Below are 20,938 nucleotides of genomic sequence, written 5' to 3'. Positions count from 1 at the left end.
CGCTGGATCCCCTGGATCCCTGCATCTGGCGACTGTGAAATGCCAGACTTGGATGCTGGAGACCAAAGTGGGGTCCTGGAATGCAGTGAGCACCTGTTGAGCCTCCTCTCCAACCCCCAGAAGTGAACCTTTTCCTATTTCCAATTCTGAAATGCAGGTCTGCTGCAAAGCCAGCAGCACTGAGGTGTGATAAGCCCATGATGCTGACTCCAGTCACGGAGCACTGAATCTCAGCCTACCAAATAGCCATAGCATAAATGACTAAGACAGCAGCAAAACCAGTTGGGGTTTAGTAACGTAGGTGCCGTCGATGAATTTCCTTTCTACTTTTTTCCTTCCCACCCCAACATTGTCTATTTACTATATTCTCAATATGAGTTATCAACATATGACCACTGGGTCTGGGGAGAGGACTCAGTAGGCAAAGCATGTGATGTACAAACATGAGGACCAGACTTCAATCGCTAGCACACACGTAAAGGTCAGCATCTGTAATCCCAGCACTAGGAAATAGAGACAGGTACATCTCTAGTCTGAATAAAAAGGAAGATGGAGGAGAGCTATGAAATGCTGACTTCTAGACATGACATGGTTGCTGCACACATCAACTCAGACCAGCTGTGGTTGCCTGCACCAGATCAAGCCAGTCAACATTCCAGCATGGATGATGGAGGACTTCAAGGTACTCCCCTAGCCAAGGAGTAGTTATGTAGCTGCTAAGAGAGTCTAAGTCACTCTCCTTTGGGAACATGGGCACTGATAGACTGTTCATGCTCCAGTGGATGGGTCCACATGCATGCACATATGGGCAGCACCAACTGGATTAAAGGGGTTGTCAACAACACACAGAGAACACGAAGTTGGGAGGGAAATGGGATGAACAAACTAGGGAATGTTGGAGGCAGAAAGTGGTGGGTAGATATGATCAAACATACATTACATAAATATATGAAGATTTAAAAGCACACACTTAAGATATTTTCTTATTTTAAAGGAGAGTGTGAACTAAGCACCAGTTCATCTCTCCACTTCCTGACTGCAGGTGCGTGTATCCAGCTGCTTCACACTCCTGCTACCATGACATCCCCACCTCACAAGCCATGAGCCAAGATAAGCCCTTCTTTACAACTTTGTCTGTCCCTGCAATAAGGAGCATAACGAATAGTCCGCCTCCTTTTACTTACGCCTCTTTGTAGAAAAGCATGAATCCCAAGAGGTCCCGGAAGTCGGGGGGCCAGTAGGGCTCCCACCTCAGCAAGATCTTGTCAAAAGATGTCCGAATGAAAGAAAATTTAAGTAATTCATTTTCACCTAGAAACGTTCAAGAGAAAAAAGTCAGGCAATTGGAATTCTGAATAGCTCATTTCAGAATAAAGAATTCAGCCTCCTGCTTCTTGGGGAGGGGATAGATTGAGGCATGGAGGGAGTCCTAGCTTCATTTTGTAGCTGTGATAAAATACTGTGACAAAAAGCAACTTAAGGGAGGAGGAATTGTTTGTTTGTTAGGTGAGAGTCTATCATATTTCAGGGAAATTAGACAGGAACTCAAGCCGGTAGTCATATCTCATCATCCACTGTCAATAACAGAGAGAGATGAATGCATGGGGGATGCCTGCTTGGCGCTTATACTTAGCTAGCTTTCTCCATCTCATATTGTTCAAGATCCAGGCCATGAAACAGCTCTTCTCACTTCCATTAACCGTCAAAATAAGCCCCAAGTCAGCAAAGCCTACTTGATGAGCTCTGGGCCAGCAAAAAACCACCAAAATGACCAACTGTCATCCAAGAAAATGCTCCACAGATAAGCCTACAGACCAACCTGATCTGGACAGTTCCTCAATTACGATTATTTTTCCAGGTGATTCTAGATTGTGTCAAGTTGAAAATTAAAATGGGGTGTATATAATCTGCTATTGCTTACATAGGTCTCATCCACATAAGCAGAGAAATGATCTTGCTGAGTTTGAAAGGTGGGGAGTCAGCAAATCAATTAGGTGTTGAAGACTCAACCAAATAAGATGCTCAACTGCTGTGGATAATCCATGCCAAAGCAAAAAGGACAACTAGTCAGCCATTTTTTCAACAAAGGGATCATATCTTTTTTGTGTATGTATACATGTGTATGCATGTTCATGTATGTGCAGGAGTGATGTCTAATCTTAGTTGTCAACTTGACACACCTGGGAAGAGGGAATCTCAAATGCAGAACTTCCTCAATCAGATTGGCCTGTTGGCCTCTGGTCATGTCTGTGAAGCAAGGAAGGAAGGAAGGACCCAGGCTACAGTATGCAGAGCCATCCGTAGGTAGGTGGCCCTGGGCTGTATAAAAAAGTTAGCTGACAATAAAAAGCACTCTTCCATGGTCACTGCTTCAGTTTCTGCCTCTAGATTTCTAACTTGAGTTCTTGCCTTGACCTCCCTGAATAATGGATTGTGCCCTAGGAATGTAAGATAAAATAGACACTTTCTTTGTCAAGATACTTTTGGTCAGAGCAACAGAATTGAACCATCTCTCTAGCCTCAAACTTAATCTTGTCATTTCTTCCCTGGTGATGGAGATTGCTGCATTGATTTCATCAACCTTGACACCCTCGGCATTAGCTTTATGCTTATGGGGCATCAGACACTGTACTTTGTGCAGCTGACTCAGATAAGATACATAAAACCTGCCTCTGGTGGGCTGGGGAGACAGTTCACTTGGTGAATGCTCTCTTTGTAAGGTTGAGGGCCTGAGTTATGTCCCCAGAACCTCATTTTTAAAAAAAAGTCGAGGGGGGGGGGGATAAGGGAAGAACAAACAAAAAGAAAAATCTGTGGTGGTTTGAATGAGAATGGCCCCTATAGGCTCATATGATTGAATGCTTGGTCTCCAGTTAGTGAAACAGGGGAATCCCTAAATAAAGACCGGGACAGACCATTGTGTGAAGCTGTGAGGATGAAACCTGGACAGCACTGGAGACCCCAAGATGCTGGAGATGCCAGAGCCATGGGATAACTGTCAAGGATAGTTGCCCAAGAGCACCAAGTGTGTTGCATCCAGCAAAGCTGGAAAGGAAGAACTGTCTAATACAAAATTTGGAGTTTGTCCAGCTAGCCCTTAATCTTGCTTTGGTCCAGTATTTCCTCACTATGCTCTCCTTCCTCCCTTTTGGAATGGGAACGATGTCCTCTGCCACTAAATGTTGCAAGTATGTGATCGGTTTTTTGATTTTACAAGAGGTTATAGTTAAGAGACTTTCTTGCATATCAGAAGAGACTTTGGATTTTTATTTTTTATTATTTATTTATTTGTTTGTTTTTCAAAACAAGGTTTCTCTGTCTAACAGTACTGACTATCCTAGAAGTCACTTTGTAGACTAAGCTGCCCTCAAACTCACTGAGATCCATCTGCCTCTGCCTCCCAAGTACTGGGATTAAAAGCATGTGCCACCACTGCCCAGCAAGACTTTGGATTTTTAAAAAGTGTTGAAACTGTGGGAAACTTTGGAGGCTTTTGAAGTTAGAATGGATACATTTTGCACAGGGAGTAGACCGTGATGGTCTGAATAAGAACGGCCCCATAGGTTCATATGGTTACATGCTTAGTCCACAATGGAAGTGTTTGAAAAGAATTACAAGGTGTGGCCTTGTTGTAGGAAGTACATCACTGGTGGTGGGGTTTGAGAATCAAAAGGCCATGCCAGGTCCAGTTTATCTCTTCTCTCTACCTGCTATGTATCAGGATATAAGCTCTCAGCCCCAAGCCTGCCTATCTACTGCCATGCTTCCCACCATGATAATGGACTACGCTTCTGAAACTATAAGCCAGCTCAATTAAATGTTTTCTTTTATAAGAAATGCCTTGGTCATGAGTCTCTTCAGAGTAATAGAACACTGATTAAGATAATGGTGCACACTCCCAACCCCAGCACTGAAAAAGTAGGAAAGGCAGACCTCTGTGGTTCTCTGACCAGACACACAAAGCCTACTGATGAGCTCTAGGCAGCAAGAAACCCTATCTAACAAAAAAGAAAAACAGTGGATGATGCCTAGGGAATGACACCTAAGGTTGTCTTCTGTCCTACACACACACACACACGTGCACACATATGCACATACATACACACCTGCCTTTGGTATTTTAAAACTCCTCTCCCAGAAAGCTGTAGCTCAACAAAGGACAATGACACTTTCCTGGGGACTAGGGTGGTGGCTGAGAGAGGGCAGCCATTAGGAACATAACGATGAAGAGACTTACAGGATGCCTGGTCCCCGTTGGTCTTCAGGGCAATATCGTTCCTCTCCTGGCGGCCCTTAGTTCCAGAAATCTCTTCCATCTTATGGATTTCTGACAAGCAGAGTTTGGGGTTGTAGTGGAAGAAGAGCTTGCCCTGAGTGATGGTGAGGTTGTGCTTGCTCCAATCCCAGAGCTGCCTGAGGTTCTGGTTGTCCAAGGCATAGAAAGAGTAGTTTCTGCAGATACACACACGGCTAGTCACTCCACAACCCATTGTCTTCAATCCCAAAACGCCAGGGGCCATAGTACACACAGTGAGTTGTAATTTTGTTTTAAAAGAAAAGAAATGAACTTGAGAGGGAGTAGGGGTGGGGTGGATCTATAAGGAGTAAGAGGGAGGTGTAGGGGCTGATTATGATCACAATATACAGTATGTATATAAGAAATTCTCAAGAATTAATTGTAAATATCACAGTTAAAAAAAAACCTAAAAACTAGGCATCAAGGGCCAAGCCTGGAGTTGGCCCCTTCAGTTTAGCTGTGGGCCCACTTCTAGTTATTTGCTTCACAGACTCACAAATTATTTTTGGGACTGTGGAGAACAAAGAAATTCACAAGATTTCATGGCCAGGAATGTACAGAGCACTCTCCTAGAATCCCTCAGTGAGGGACTAGGGGTGCAGCTAAGGGGTAGAGCTTCTCCTTAGAATCCCCTAGTGAGGCTGAGGGCATGGGTCAGGAGTAGAGCATCTACCTAGCATCCCCCAGTGAGGGGCTGGGATGTGGCTCAGTAGTAGAGCCCCTGCCTAGGATCCCCCAGTGAGGGTTTGGAGGCATGGCTCAGTGCTAGAGTGCTTGCTTAGGATGCACCAGGCAGTAGATTCAATAATCAATATAACAAAATAAGAGGGAAAAGAAAAGGAACTAGAGAAGAAAGAGGAAGTAAAGTTGAAGAAGCAGTAGAGGTGGAAGGGAGGTAGGGATTGGGGTCAGAATGGGTTTTGGAAGCATAAAAAAATATGACCCAGGCAATAAAAATAGGAACAGAAATCAAGTTTGGGGACAAAAAGTATGAAAGGTTTTAAGCCTGTTTGGTTTGGTTTTGTGTTGTGCTTCTGTTTATTTGTTTGTTTTTAGACAGGCTTAAGAAAGGGTCTCACTGTGCAGCCCTGGCTGGCTTTAGAAATCACTGAATAGACCAGGCCAGGCTGGCCTTGAGAATTGCCTGCTTTCACCTCCCAAGCGCCCAGCTATGTGGCTCTGCTTTAAGACACAGTGTGGATTGGCATTCTTTTTGCCCCTTTCCCTATTGGCTGCTGCTTTTACAGCTATGAGGCTGGGGAAAAGGCACCCATTTTGTGCCCATGAGAGACACAGAGAATCTAACTTCTCCATTGCATTTCTGAATGATCTTTCTGCTCATGAGTTTATCTCTACTTCTCAAAACACCACACGCCAGATTTCTGTTTGAGCAACTTAGGCAGGTTCTGTGGGACCTGGAGGAAAGCACAGCAAGTGAGAGTCCAGAAAAACAGGATGGATAACTGGGGTCAGAAGGACATTTGCTGTATCTAAAGTTCCCGGTGGTCACCTGAGGAAAGCTACAGAGACAGGCTTGGGGTTGTGGGAAAGGAAAGAATTGGGACTGAGTATTTCAGCTTATATAGGGCAAGATCCCAAGACACAGGCCATGGCCAAGAGCCCACACTGCCAACTCGAGAAAGATATGGAGACTGAGAGGGAAATGAGAAAGGATACCTAGGGGTGAGTGGAGAATGCCTTGAAGAAATGGAATTCCAGGGGCCAGGAAAGATGAGGATCTCAACAAAGAGAAGGGGTGGTCTCTGTTAAGAGGTTGGTGAACAAAAGTTCTTGGGGTTGGGGAACACCATAAACACGACATCTTATGTTGAGCCTTCTACAACACTGATTAATTGGTTAAAATTTCAATAACTGTGGAGAGATTGGAGTGTTGCAGGTCCAAAGTCTAATTACACTTTATCCTGGTCTATCCTGAACTCTCCTCACAGTCACTCCTTGCCCACCTGTGTCTGACCAAATACCCTGTGGCTTGCATGTAATAGCATGTAGTATCCTTAGGAATGTACTAGCGTAGCAGAGCATTAGCTTCCATGAACCAAAACACTACGGATGTCATCGGAGAATACATGAGGCCTATAGCAGAGACTTCTCTGGTTTGCTGCTAAGCATCTCTTTGATGTGTCTACCAACGTCTTTTAAAAGGACCTTGGTTTGGGACTTTATGTGTTCTATTAGTATAAAACTTCAGCCGGGCGGTGGTGGCGCACTCCTTTAATCCCAGCACTTGGGAGGCAGAGGCAGACGGATCTCTGTGAGTTAGAGGCCAGACTGGTCTACAAGAGCTAGTTCCAGGACAGGAACCAAAAGCTACGGAGAAACCCTGTCTCGAAAATAAAAAAAATAAAAATAAATAAACAAACAAACAAACTTCATGAGACTGTTACCACATTGGAATATGCAATTTGGGATTACCTTTCTCGATGTTCCTGGGCCATGCTACGCGATTGGCTCCAGAATAAACTATCTCTTACCCCTTTGCAGTGAGAGTAGGAGTTCTGTATTGACAGAACCAAGAAGTTTCCAAACATGGCTGTAACAAGGTATTTATCACACTCCATTCTCAGTGTAGCTGCGACAGATACACACGCCATTAGCAAATCCCAGCCTCTGGCTTCCCAGGAAGACTGGAAAGTAGACTTTTGTGTTTCCTAGCTGGATGGACATTCAGGAGTGCTACAGAGACCGTCACCTAACAGATGCTTCATTTTGCTTCAGTTAGGTTTTTAAAAAACAAAAAATCCTAAAGGGTGCCATTTGTGCACGTGTGTTCATGAGTGGGGAAAACAGAGGAAAACCTTGCTGCCATCACTTATACCTCATCCACCCTGGTTTTCCGAGTCAGGGTCTCCCACTGGCCTCTAACCTGATAAGCAGGTGAGGACTGGCCGGCCAGGGAGCGCCAAGGATCCACCTGTTTTTTCTTTCCAACACTAGTAGGTTCCTTTTTTTTAAACCTGCGATCAAACTCAGGTCTTAACGTTGCAAAGTAAGCAGTTTACCCAATGAACCACCTCCCTATCCCTCTGTTGTCTCATCCACGAGTTTCTTGGTTGGCAGCCACAAACATAGCCAGGTTCACATACCCGATTTCCAAGGTCTCTCCTCGAATCAGATGTAGCTTCCGGAAGAAAGAAAGAGATACTAGAGCATAGGAGCGCCGGATCTTTAGGAACCCTGAGATTTCTTCAATGAGGCCAAGGTTAGCCTCCAGCTCAGCTGCCAGATTGTCTACAGAAAAGAGGAAACACCCATGAGTGTCTGCAGGAATTTTTATCCAGTGTGTGTGTGTGTGTGTGTGTGTGTGTGTGTGTGTGTGTATCTATGTCTGTGTGTCTGAGTGTCTGTGTATGTGTTCCTTCCTTCCTGGTGTGTGTGTATTCCTACCCTTCTGGTGTGTGTATGTGTGTGTCTATGTATGTGTTCCTGCCCTCCTGTTTGTGTGTGTGTGTGTGTGTCTGTGTGTGTGTGTGTGTGTGTTTCCTGCCCTCCTGGTGTGTGTGTATATAAGTGTCTGTGTATTTGTCTCTTTCTGTATTTGTGTGTACCAGCCCTCCTATTGCGTGTGTGCGCATGTGTATGTGTGTGCGTGTGTGTGTGTTCATGCTATCCGTTATCTCAGCACTCAGGATGTGACAAAAGGAGGATTAGGAGTTGAAAGTCACCTATGACTACATAGTGAGTTTGAAGCAAACCTACAATACAACACGCTTGCTTTTATTTTATTTTTTAATATTTATTTACTTATTATGTACACAATATTCTGTCTGCGTGTATGCCTACAGGCCAGAAGAGGGCACCAGACTTCATTACAGATGGTTGTGAGCCACCATGTGGTTGCTGGGAATTGAACTCAGGACCTTTGGAAGAGCAGGCAATGCTCTTAACCTCTGAGCCATCTCTCCAGCCCTATTTATTTATTTATTTATTTATTTATTTATTTATTTATTTATTTTTGAAACAAAGTCTCATGAAGTCCAAATTGGCCTCAAATTTACTATCTAACCAACGATACCCTTGAACTTCTGACTTTTGTGGCCTCACTCCCCCAGTGCTTCGATTTCACCAGTATGCCAATATGCCCTAGTGGTATAATACTGAGAACTAAACCCATGAATGATACTTACTGACCAACAGCCCTATCCATACTAAAGTTCTTCTAGCCTGGAGGCTTTTTCTTTATTTTTTTGACATGGGGTCTCATGTAGTCTAGGCTGGCTTAAGACTCACACTGCAGCCAAAGGGAGCTTGAACTACTCCTACCTCCATCTCCTGAGTACTGGAATACCAAGTGTGAGCCAGCAGACTCAGTGCAGATTGGTAAGAACACAGATTCCTAGGGCTGTACAGATGGCCCAGCAGTACTTAAGAGAATCTGCTGCTCCTGCAGAGAAGCTGGGTTCAGTACCCAGCACCCACACGGCAGTTCACAACCATCTGTAACTGCAGTGCCCACTTCTGGCTTTTGAGGACACCACAAACACATAGTGCATACATGGAAAGAAAACACTCAAACACAAAATATAAAAAGAATAGATTCCTGATGCAGATTGGAAAATAAGAATTCCTGGAAAACATAGAGCCAGGAACTTTTCGTTTCAGATTTTAAGGCAACTCCTGCTATGAGTCTCCTATTTAGAGGGCCCCTGAGGGATGTGTCACTTTGTTTGCTTGTTATGTTGTTTTGTTTCTTTAGATAGGATTATGTTACCCAGGCTGGTCTGAACTTTCTACATTCAAGCAATCCTCCTGCCTCAGCCTCCAGGAGCCAAGTGAATAAGGCCGTGAAAGATGAGAGCGGAAAGCGTGGATACCCTGGGCTCTGTGCTTCTCTGCTCACAGTGTACAGTAAGTGGGGACCCTCCTAGGAGTACTCACTGCCTCCTCGAATGTTGATGATCAGGCTGCCATTGATCACAGTGCAGCCTCGGAGCTCCTGGGCAGATGTCACAGAGTCAATGGTCTTCTCACCATCGAGGATTTGGCAGACCTTAGGGCAGGGTCCCAGACATGGGGTGCACATCAAGCTGAGAATGGAGCAGAGAAAGAGAAACAGATCAATCCGGTGCATAGGGTTCCTTCAACCACTGTGTGTAATACAGCACAAAATGACTACCACTTGCAGAATATTTGTTTACACTGTAAAGATGGAGCTTTGCCAAGGTGCCTTCTGATTGGTTTAATAAAGAGCTGAATGGCCAATAGCTAGGCAGGAGAGGTTAGGCGAGACATCCAGAGACATAAAGGACTCTGAGAAGATAGAATGTATATTAGTATAAATGGGTTAGTTTAAGTAATAAGAGCTTCTTAAGAACAAGCCTAAGCTACAGTGATGGAGGAAGGTCATTGGCTAATAAAGGAACTGCCTTGGCCCATTTTATTGGTTAGAACATAGGTAGGTGGAGTAAACAGAACAGAACGCTGGGAGGAAGAGGAAGTGAGGTCAGACTCCACAGCTCTCCTCTCGGGAGCAGACGCCTCAGAGAGACACCATGCTCCCCGCTCCTGGGAAGATGAAGCTCTGACCCAGGATGGACTTAGGCTAGAATCTTCCCGGTAAGCGCACCTAGCTGTGCTACACAGAATATTAGAAATGGGCTAGTCCAGGTGCGAGAGTTAGCCTAGAAGAGGCTAGATAGAAATGGGCCAAGCAGTATTTAAATGAATACAATTTGTGTGTTGTTATTTCGGGGCATAAGCTAGCCAGGCAGCCGGGGTGCTGGAGACACAGCCACGCCGCCCTTATTACTACACTACAGGCTGAGCCTTCATAATTAATAAGAAGTCTCACATTATTCAGGAGCTATCTGGTGGGACAGAAAGACTCATTACAACCAGCTGCATGAAATGGTAATGAATAACATATAAAAGCAGACCTATTAGAACTAGTGGTTCTCAACTTTCAAAACGTTGTGACCCTTTAATACACTTCCTCATCTTGTGGTGACCCACAACCATAAAATTATTTCATTGCTACTTCGTAACTGTAATTTTACTACTGTTATAAATCATAATATAAATATTTAACATGCAGGATATCTGATATGTGACACCGCCTCCCAAAGGCCATGACCCATAGGTTGAGAAACATTGCTGTATTAGAATAAGACCTGAGTTTTCAATGAAGATTCTGAAGCCCAGAAGGGCCTAGACAGATGTTCTACAGATTCTAAAAGACCACAGAATACTATACCCAGGAAAACTACCAATCACCAGGGATGGAAAAAGAAGAACATTCCAAGATCAAACTAAAGTTAAGCAGTATTATCTATAAATCCAGCTCTTCAAGCACTCAAGCACTAGAAAGAATATGTCAACCTAAACAGACTAACAACCAAGAACACACAAGGAATAAATAATACCAGACCAGCAAATCAAATAGGGAAGACACATTATAACAACAAAAGAGTAGGGATCAAGAAACACTGCTCATTCATAATTCTCAATGTAGATGACCTCAATTATCCATAAAAAGACAAACACTAACAGAATGGATATGAAAACAGGATCCATTCTTCAGGTGCATCCAAGAAACACAACTCAACATCAAGGACAGACATCACCTCAGGATAAAAGGATGGAAAAAGATTCTAAGCAAATGGACCTCCATACCATATAGTATTTGAAATCTTAGCTAGAGCAATAAGACAACTAAAGGGGGTCCAAGGGGATATAGATTCCAAAGGAAGAATCAAAGTATCATTATTTACAGATGAAATGATAGTAGATTTATGTGACCTAAGAATTCTACAGGGAACTCCTACAGCTGTCAAACACTTAGCCTTCCTATAGACAAATGACAAACGGACTGAAAAAGAAATCAGAGAAGCAATACCTTTCACAATAACCTAAAAATAAATAAATGAAATATATTGTTGTAGCTCTAACCAAGCAAGTGGAAAACATGTATAATAAAAACTTTAAGACACTGAGGAAAAAAATTGAAGATGATATTAGAAAATAGAAAGATCTCCCATGCTTGTGGATCAGCAAAATTAAGAGTAAAAAATAGCCATCCTACCAAACGCAATCTACAGATTGAACACAATCCCCATCAAGATCCCAACACAATTCTTCACAGAAGTTGAAAGAACAATTTTCAGATTCATATGGAAATATACACACACAAAAACAGAATAATTGAACAATCCTGAATAATAAAAGACCTGCAGGACTACAAATTTTACTACAGATCTACAGTAATAAAAAACACCATGGGCCAGGCAATGGTGGCGCACGCCTTTAATCCCAGAACGCGGGAGGCAGAGGCAGGTGGATCTCTTTGAGTTCAAGACCAGCCTGATCTAAAAGAGCTAGGCTCCAAAACCACAGAGAAACCCTGTCTCGAAAAACCAAAAAAAAAAAAAAAACTACCATGGTATGAGCATAAAAACAAACATGGTGATCAATGGAACTGAACCGAAGATCCAGACATAAATCCAGCAAACATATGGACACCTGATTTTTGACAAAGAAGCCATACATATATACTGGGGGAAAAAGACAACATCTTCAACAAATGGTACTGGTCAAACCGGAGGCTGCATGGAGAAGAATATTAGACAGGCTCATACTTATCACCCTGAACAAAACTCAAATCCAAATAGATCAACAACCTCAATACACGGCCAGATACATGAATCTGATAGAAGAGAAAGTGGGAACAGCCCTGAACTCATTGGCACAGGAAAATACTTTCTGAAAAGAACACTCATAGAACAGGCACTATGATTAACAATTAATAAATGAGACCTCAGGAAACTGAAAAGCTTCTGTAAGGCAAAGGTCACTGTCATTTGGACAAAGCAGCAGCCTACAGAATGGGGAAAGAATTTTACCAAGCACATATCTGATAGAGAGCCAATACCCAATATATATTAGATAAATAAAATCATAAAATTCTCAGATAAATGAGTGGGACTAGGAAAAAGAATCATCCTGAGTGAGATAACGCAGACCCAGAAAGGCAAATATGGTATGCATTCACATAGAAAAAGACGTTAACTGTTAGCCCTTAGATAGGCAAGCTACGAGAAGGATATCTCAAGGAAGGGGACATGGAATACATAATTATGAATGGAGGGAGGGAATCGGGGATGGAGAGAGACTGGAATAGGAGGATTCAGGGAGAGGAGAAGAAGAAGGAAGTAAGGGAGGGAATACAGAGAGGAACAGCTAACACTAAGAAACACTGAGGGAGCCATATGGAAACCAACTACAGTAGAAGCTTCTTAAAATATATACATACGTAAAAGAAATCTAATGGGGAGACAATGCCTCAACCAGACATTTCTAGCTACCAAGTAAAACCTCAGGACCAAGAATCCATTACACCCAATCAAGTAGTTAGACACAGAAAGGAGACCCCCAAGAAATCTCCACACAACTCAGGCTATTGCCAATAAGGCTACTGGTGGCTCGCCACAAACTGATGGTAAGGCCCTATTACTGAAGACAACCGCAACATGTCTCATTGATCATGAGAAGTCGAGCTTATGCTTATGTAGAGCCTTTCTGTATCTTGCCAACTAATGTTCACGGTATTGGAAGGTCCTCTGCATGCCACCAACCCAAACAAACCCTTCCATCTATGATGACCTGACTTCATGATACCCGGTGCAATAGTGGAATAAAATTGTAACCAACTACTATCTGGTTAGATTCAAGGCCCATTCCATGAGATGAAACCCATGCCTGATACTGTTTAGGGGTCCAAGAACCTGAGAATAGCTAGGCCATGGACCTAGGGGAAAACCAAACACTATTGAGCCAGACAGTGGTGGCGCATACCTTTAATCCCAGCACTTGGGAGGCAGAGGCAGGCAGATCTCTGTGTGTTCGAGACAGTCTGGACTATAAAGCGAGTTTCAGGATAGCAAGAGATGAACAAAAAAACCTTGTCTTAAAAAAGAAAGAAAAGAAAAGAAGGAAGAGAGGGAGGGAGGGGGGATAGGGAGGGAAGGAAGTTGAGGGAGGGAGGGAGAGAGAGAGAGAGAGAGAGAGAGAGAGAGAGAGAGAGAGAGAGAGAGAGAGAGAGAAATTAGCAATAAAATAACTCCTGAGGACATTCTGCCATACTCTTAGATCAGTGTCTCAGTCAATCAACATCAAGAAGCTTTCTCCTGCAGGAATTGGGAACAAATATAGAAACTTACAACAGAACAATGTGCAGAGGGTCACCATCTTGGTTATGGTGAGCATTAAAAAAATGTTTTTTATTTAAATCCAATGTCTTTTTCTTCTTTTGAATGTATATGTATGTGTACTATGTATGTATGTATGTACCTATGTGTGAAAGCCCACAGCTGATGCTAGATGTCTTCCTCAATTGTTAGCTATCATATATGTGTGTGTATGTATATACAGAGAGATAGATAGACAGACAGACAGACAGACAGATAGATACGTGGAGGATAGATGATGGATAGATAGATAGATAGATAGATAGATAGATAGATAGATAGATAGATAGATAGATAGATAGAGTTTTCTTCTTCTGTGGGAACTAAGGGTTCAGACCTAGGATGTCAGGCTTGGTTGCAAGCACCCTTACCTGTTGAACCATCTCACCAGCCCTCCATCTTACATACTGAGTTAGGATCCCTCACTTAATTCAGTAGATGGCCAACTTGCTCTGGGGATCCCTGTCTCTACTTTCCAAGGCTGGGATTACAGGTGGGTCATCACACAGCCAGGCAGTTACATGGGTCCTTGGAATCCAAATCCTGCTTTATCTGGTGGGTCATCTCTCCAGTCCTAAAGTCAATGTCTTTTAAACAAAAGTCTTGCCAGAAACCACCAGTCCCTAAATCATTCTTGAAAAACTGAAATGGATAAACAGAACAATGTTTCTTTCTCCAATCTTCCTGTTGAACCTCCTCCCACCCTCAAAATGAAAAAAATAAAATAAAAAATAAAGTTCCATTCAACACAGAGACTGATTTATAGAGGTCTATTTGGGCCAACAATACTTGTTGTTTCATTTCTTTGGGGTTTTTTTTTTCAATTTATTTAATAAAAAATGAGCAAAACAAAACATATTGTACTTTTAGGTTTCATAAACACTAAAAAAAAATTCACAGGAGCTAAAATAAAAATTGTTTTCCTTCTTACCCTTTCCACCCAGGGAAATAAAATTTCCCACCAAAATCAAAACACTCTTTTGCTCGCTCACTTGGCCAGCGCCCAAGTCTGAGAGGAAGAATTTTGACGTCAGCAGGTCAGCTCAAGGCCTTGCAATGTGCGTCTGTTTCTGATTTGGTTTTCTGTTCTTTGCTGGACATCCCCTACCCCACCTCCCTTCTTTTAAACCCAAACACCAAAAACACAAAAGAGATTTAAAACAACAACTTGGTGAAAGTCCCAGACACTAAAATATCTCATCCACAAAGTTGAAGCCTTGGACAAAGCATCTGGGTGTATATAGGAAGCCTGACTCATCACCAAGGAGAGAAGTCCTGTTTCTCACCCAGGTGGTAGGAAATGGCTTGATGGTGCTGACCATGGAAGGACAGTCAAGCTCTGGGAACAGTGTAGGCGTAAGGCTCCCCCTCCCTAAGACAGAGTGTTCCCAGGTTGTGTTGGGGTCAAGTGGGGTAGGATATGGACAACATAGCTACCTTCCTGGTATAACAGTTATTCGCTGAGCCAGGAAGGAGGGCGCAGGTGAAATGAAAGAATCCCATCTTCAACTGTAAGCATGGCACTCAGAAACGGTGTTCATGAAGAGGAGCATTTCCTTCTGATCAAGCCCATGACCAAACCCCAGGACACAGTATTAAAGAAAATAAAACAAACAAACAAAAAAAACACTACTGAGAGCTGGTAGATCACTCAGTTGGCAAAATACTTGCTGTGCAAGCATGAGGATGTAGGTTTGCTTTCCCAGCACCCAGAAGAGCCAGGACGGAAGTCACGCCTATAATGCCAGCACTGGAGAAGCAGACACAGGAGTATTCCAAGCTCTAGAGCCAGTGAGAGACCTTTTCTTAACAGGAGAGCTAAAGTTGGATTAAATTAAAATCAAAGTGGGAGCTGGAGACATGGCTCAGTGGTCCAGAGAACTTGCTGCTCTTGAGGTCCTGAGTTCAATTCCCAACACCCACTCGGAGGGCTGCAGTCACCTGTAACTTCAGCTCAAAGATAACTGATGCCCTCTACCGGCCTCCCCAGACACCTCCATGTGCATACAGACACTACACATACGCACATATACATGAATAAAAGTAAAATATTTAAAAACAACTAAGAAGGAGGACAGTAACTGAAGAAAACATCCAACGTCAACCACTGATACACACACACACACACATACAAGCATGCACATGTGTACACACACATGTATCCATCTGCACAGGTATGTCCACACACAGGTATGTCCACACACATGAACACAAACACATACATGTGCATATGCCCTCCTGCACACCCAGGTTCCTACATGTGTGCACTCTTGTACACATGTATGCGTGCTTGCACATGTCCATCTGCACATGCACATGTACATACACATGAACACATACATATACACACATGCAGTATTTAAAAGATATAAGTGGTGGTAACTGCATTCTTAGCCAGCGCACTCTGGTTTAGCATGGTTGGAACTGATAAGGCTTCATCATCGGTTCTAAACAGCAGTTAACAGCATTCTGTGGTTTTCTTGAAGGTGGTATATGTTTCTTTCTTTTGAGACAGGGTTCTACATAGCTCATGCTGGCCTTGAACTCACTATATAGCCAAGGATGACCCTGAACATCTGCTCCTCCTGCCTCTACCTCCCAAATGCTAAGATCACCGGTGTGTACCTCCAGGCCTGATAAATTCGGTGCTGAGGATGCATCTTAGCCAAAGAGCCCTCTTTTAACAGCTTTAACTACATCGCCAGCTTCCATCCAGCTACTCCCTGGACCCACGCACAGGACTCACTTGCTGGAATTCATTGTATAGCCAGAAGGACATTCCGGGATGCACTTGTTGTTGTGAATGACGTATTGGTGACAGCCAGGCTTCCTAGAGTTTCTGCATTTGTAGTGAAGGTCTTGGCAGAAGCTGAAGTTCACACAGCGCCAATCCTGGAAGTGGTAGTAAGGGGGCGGGCAGGTCTCCACACAGCGACCATCCAGGTAGAAGTTGCGACAGGCCACACACTTGGTGGGGTCATCGGGTTCCGAACAGTTGCCTAGGCACTCCTTGTGGCAGCACAGGCCTTCAGCTGTGCAGCCATGTGACTTACAGATGGTCGGACAAACTAGAGACAAGAAGAAAAATAAAACAGCTGGTCAAGGACTCTGTCCAAGTTCTGTCTGCAAAAACTGCCAAACAAAATAATAACAATAACAGCCACACTTAAACAGCACTTGGCACGTGCCTGACTGGTCTGTGAAAAATGGCAGTAGCCCCCAAAGCAACTATGTACTTGGCAAAAGTTGAACAATCACCTGAGCAAGGGGAAGGCAAGAGGCCTAATACACAGCATTTGCCAATTACTATTACTAACTACCATCAACTTCGGGCTACTGAGAAGAAATCAAGGAACCAAGTCCTTGACAAGAGACACAATGTAACACACCGTTAAATAAAGCTTCCTATAACCATACAGTCTATGTCTATGATATATACAGTAGTAGACAATAACTTCAAGGGCACACACAAGGAGTTTATTGGACATATGTACAGAGCACGGGAGCTTGGGTGGCCCCAAAGCAGCAACATCACAGGAAAGCCTCATCCCAGCATGGACGATGATGTCTCCAGGACTGCACAGATAGAGTTCTCCCCTCCATCCTCTATACACCCTAGCATTAAGACCATGAGTTCATGGGCATATACATCTGACTAGGAGGTACAGGAGAGAGCAGCTAGAATGTTGGGGTGGGGGTAATCCAGTGATCCACACCGCCCCTCATCCTATGAGAGAATATCTTATCAACAGTTTGCAGGTCTGACTGGGGGCTGAAGCAAGGGGGCAGGGGAGGTGGATGAAACAGTTTATTGTAGGTAGTCACAGCTACTCTAATGAAGTTGACCTGTTAAGCTCAGAGGACAGCACCCTGAAACACCTCCCCCAGTCCCTTCCCAGCTATTATGAGTCCAGAAATACAGAAGGCAAAGCCAAGCAGGGCCAACTGTGCCAACGTTATCATCATTAGTCTGGCTCTGTCTAGGGAGATCTGAGGGCTGAAATTCAATTGGAGGAAGCAATAATTCAAGCAGGCGATTATCTTAGGCTCACAAAGACATGGACTCTCCCATACAACACACATAAGAGCAGGAAGAAGCCCATTTCCTGGGCCAGGGCTGCAGCTGAGGGTCAGCCTTTTTCATTCACAAGAAGCTTCATCAAAGCCCTAATAAACACTTCCCAAACACATAAGCTCAGCAGCCCACACAATACTAAAAGCAGCCAATGGTTGCAAACAAAGCCAGGGGCAGACAGCCAGGCACTTCAATCTTGCACTTTGCACTGCAGGATTCCATTTATAGGACATCCGGGAAGAGGGAAAGAAAACATCGTGACAAGGCAGGCACAGCTCACTGGCTACCAGAGTCTGGAGCTGGGGAGGACCGGGCTGTGGAGGCACCAGGGAACTGGGGGTAAGGAAGGGGCATAGTCAAATCACTCTTTCGCTTTTAAATTTTATTTATTCATGTATTTGGGGGGCGGGGTGCACCTGCAGGGACCAGAGGAAGGGATCTAGGAGCCATCTTCTTTTCTTTTACTACTTACTTGTTGAAAAATTCACCTTGGACACAGTGTATCTTGATCATACTTATCATCCAACACTCCCCACCAACGCCCCTCAGAATCCCTCCCTCATCATATGCATCTCCTTCCCAATTTTAGGGCCTCTATTTTAAGCTTATTATTTATTTATTAACCCATTAAAGGCCTACTCCTTTGAGATCTTGGAGCTAGGCTAGAAACCAGCAAGCCCCAGGGCCACTCCATAGCACTGGGGTTCCAGGCTGGCATATGGCCACTGCCTGCTTTTTCTCTAAGTGCTAGGGATTACAAACGCAGATCTCACGCTTGGGCAGCAAGTGCTTTTACCCAGTCATCTCTCCAGTCCTCAATCTCTATCTTGTCTCTTTCTTTAGGTATTGGTGACTGATGAACCACAGGTTGCGCCAGAGCTGGTGGTAACCGGTGCGTGGGACAGGACTCCAGAGGGAGACAGACTTTGAGAAGGTGGAGGTCAGTACTAAGCCACAGATACAGACTCTGAGAAGGTGGGAGGTCAGTACTAAGTCACAGAGACAGACTCTGAGAAGGTGGAGGTCAGTACTAAGTCACAGAGACAGACTCTGAGAAGGTGGAGGTCAGTACTAAGTCACAGAGACAGACTCTGAGAAGCTGGCAGGTCAGTACTAAGTCACAGAGACAGACTCTGAGAAGGTGGAGGTCAGTACTAAGTCACAGAGACAGACTCTGAGAAGGTGGAGGTCAGTACTAAGTCACAGAGACAGACTCTGAGAAGGTGGAGGTCAGTACTAAGTCACAGAGACAGACTCTGAGAAGGTGGCTCAGTACTAAGTAACAGAGACAGAGTCACGAGACACAGCAGGATGACTACAGATAACAACAGCAGCTGTCCATTTGGAAAAGCAACAAGAAAGGAATGACTACAAAGGGGAGAAATAGATTGGGGGACTAATAAGCCCACCCCATCCCAGGCCGAGGGGCAGCTGATGACTGCTGGGGGTAGGGGAAGGATTCGTTTGGCTTTGATTGCTTTTGTTTTTGTTTTCAGGGTGTAGCCGGAAAATACCCAGGTTCCAATGGAGAGGCCCCACGTTCATGCACATACCGGCAGCACTTAATGGACTCTGTGCATTCAAAACAGAGGATATGGAATTTGAAGGAACACATGGGGAGGAGTCGGGGGTGAATATAACTAAACTACGTTTTAAAATGAATGAAATTCTCAAAGAATAAGTAAAAACAATTTATGAAGGAGAAAGGTTTGAGAAATAGTTTGGCTTGGTCTGCTGGGTTTGGTTTTATTTTCCTTGCAGTGCTGAGGATGAACAGCAGGGCCCCCTACCTACTAAGCTACTGTTTTAGCCCAAGGAGCTAAGTGTCGGACCCCAACTCACAGTAAACTGTGTGCAGGCTCCCAATCCAAAGGGACACAGGAGGGCCTGCCTGGTATCCCAGGGCTGGTAGGCTAAGGAGTGAAAGGCCTGCCTCAGCCCATATGAAAACCTGCCTCAAAAAAGAGTTTTATAAAGGTTCTTTTGTGAGCACTCTTTTTACTACAAACTCAGTTCAAGAGCCAGAGGGTGTACCCGAAAAATAGCTGTGTTCTTCCATGCACCACTTAGTAAACTGTTGTGATGTCATTCAACAAACACACATCAAACCCACAGCATGCTGAGTGTTGTCATACACATCTGAGGAAAACAAGCGGTTTTCCTCCTATTGAGCAAGGGCAGACCACAGGTGGTACAGCAATGCCACCCCTGACCTCCAGAAGAAACAAGGCCCAGCTGTGTTCTCCCATTGCCCACACCTGCTACTGCAGGACACAGGCTTGGGCTGGGGAGGGGGGAGTGAAAATCTTGTGGGTGGGGGCAGGGGAACCTATGGCTAAGCTGGTAAAAATTCACTATGCAGAGTCCTGGGCTCCAAAGTGGTTGCCTGACTGCAATCTCAGCACTCTAGGGGCTAAGTCAGGAAGATCAAGGTCAACCTTGGCTACAAAGTAAGTTGGAAGCTAGCCTGGACTATATGAAAACAGAGAAAAGGAACCAGAGGAGGAGAGAGGAGGGAGGAAGAGAAACAGGGCTGCGGGAGGATGAAAAGGAGAAGAAAAGGAGGTGAGTGAAGAGAAGAGAGGGAAGAAGGAGGAGAAGAAAAAGAAAGTCTTGGAGTGCAAACCAGTAGCCAGGGTGTGCAGGTCATTTTCCTTTGCTTATTGTCAACTTGACACAAGTCAGGGTTATCTGTGCAGGGGGACCTCAACTAAGAAAATCTTCCACCATCAGACTGGCCTGTGGGCGAGCCTGTGGGGCATTTTCTTAAATAAGGATTGACAGAAGGGGACACGAGGGCCTTTTTGCTCCCTGTAGGGACAGACCTCTACCTAACTCCCCAAAATGATTATCCCAACTCTTCTCTCCCTAGTCTGTTACCCACCCTCAGGGGAGATGTCACTTGTATTTGGTGGTCTGCTGGCCTCTAGTCTATCGGTCTGAGATCACCTAGATTCTAGGCCTTTTCATTTAGAAACTGCCCTCATGGTCATGTGCACTTTGTAAAGGAGTCTGTGTCTCTATGTAGTCACACCTGAGGTTTATTGTGCACGTGGAATTGGACTGATTGTTCCATGGAAACCTTTTCCCAGAGGTTTTCAATTCTTAAGTATGTTTTAAATATACTGACAATGAACCATCTGACATCAGACTGCCTGAAGTCTGATCCAGGTGAAGTCAATCTGCCCTAGGTTTTCATTCTCATCTTTTCTTGAGGTTTGCCCTGTCTGACACCTGCAGGGTCTCCCCCACCCCAGCCAGCCACTGTGGGCAGTGTCCTCCCTGGGCACACAATCCTGGGTATAAGAAAGCAGGTTAAGCCGGGCGGTGGTGGTGCACGCCTTTAATCCCATCACTCAGGAGGCA

The 20,938-nt window shown here is 44.3% G+C and overlaps 1 protein-coding gene and 1 long non-coding RNA gene across 5 annotated transcripts in view; one reads left to right on the top strand and one right to left on the bottom strand.

Annotated features, from left to right (window-relative positions):
- Positions 1 to 20,938, bottom strand: part of Insr (insulin receptor) — a 130,722-nt gene that overhangs the window by 40,220 nt on the left and 69,564 nt on the right. For all 4 annotated transcript variants that reach the window (XM_075971213.1, XM_075971211.1, XM_075971210.1 and 1 more), the window contains exons 3-7: positions 16,244 to 16,565; positions 9,194 to 9,342; positions 7,402 to 7,546; positions 4,238 to 4,452; positions 1,185 to 1,311 (exon numbers count right to left, since the gene is read on the bottom strand). In XM_075971213.1, coding sequence (XP_075827328.1) covers positions 1,185 to 1,311; positions 4,238 to 4,452; positions 7,402 to 7,546; positions 9,194 to 9,342; positions 16,244 to 16,565 — 958 coding nt within the window. The remainder of the gene's footprint in view (positions 1 to 1,184; positions 1,312 to 4,237; positions 4,453 to 7,401; positions 7,547 to 9,193; positions 9,343 to 16,243; positions 16,566 to 20,938) is intronic.
- Positions 17,831 to 19,294, top strand: LOC142849353 (uncharacterized). The gene is made up of 3 exons (XR_012910567.1): positions 17,831 to 17,911; positions 18,416 to 18,512; positions 19,069 to 19,294. It is a non-coding gene; the product is annotated as an uncharacterized LOC142849353 (long non-coding RNA).

The sequence above is a fragment of the Microtus pennsylvanicus genome, chromosome 1, assembly GCF_037038515.1.
Source record: "Microtus pennsylvanicus isolate mMicPen1 chromosome 1, mMicPen1.hap1, whole genome shotgun sequence".
Lineage (NCBI taxonomy): Eukaryota > Metazoa > Chordata > Mammalia > Rodentia > Cricetidae > Microtus > Microtus pennsylvanicus.
The sequence above is the reverse complement of the archived record's forward strand: the minus strand, read 5'-3'. Positions and strand labels throughout refer to the sequence as shown.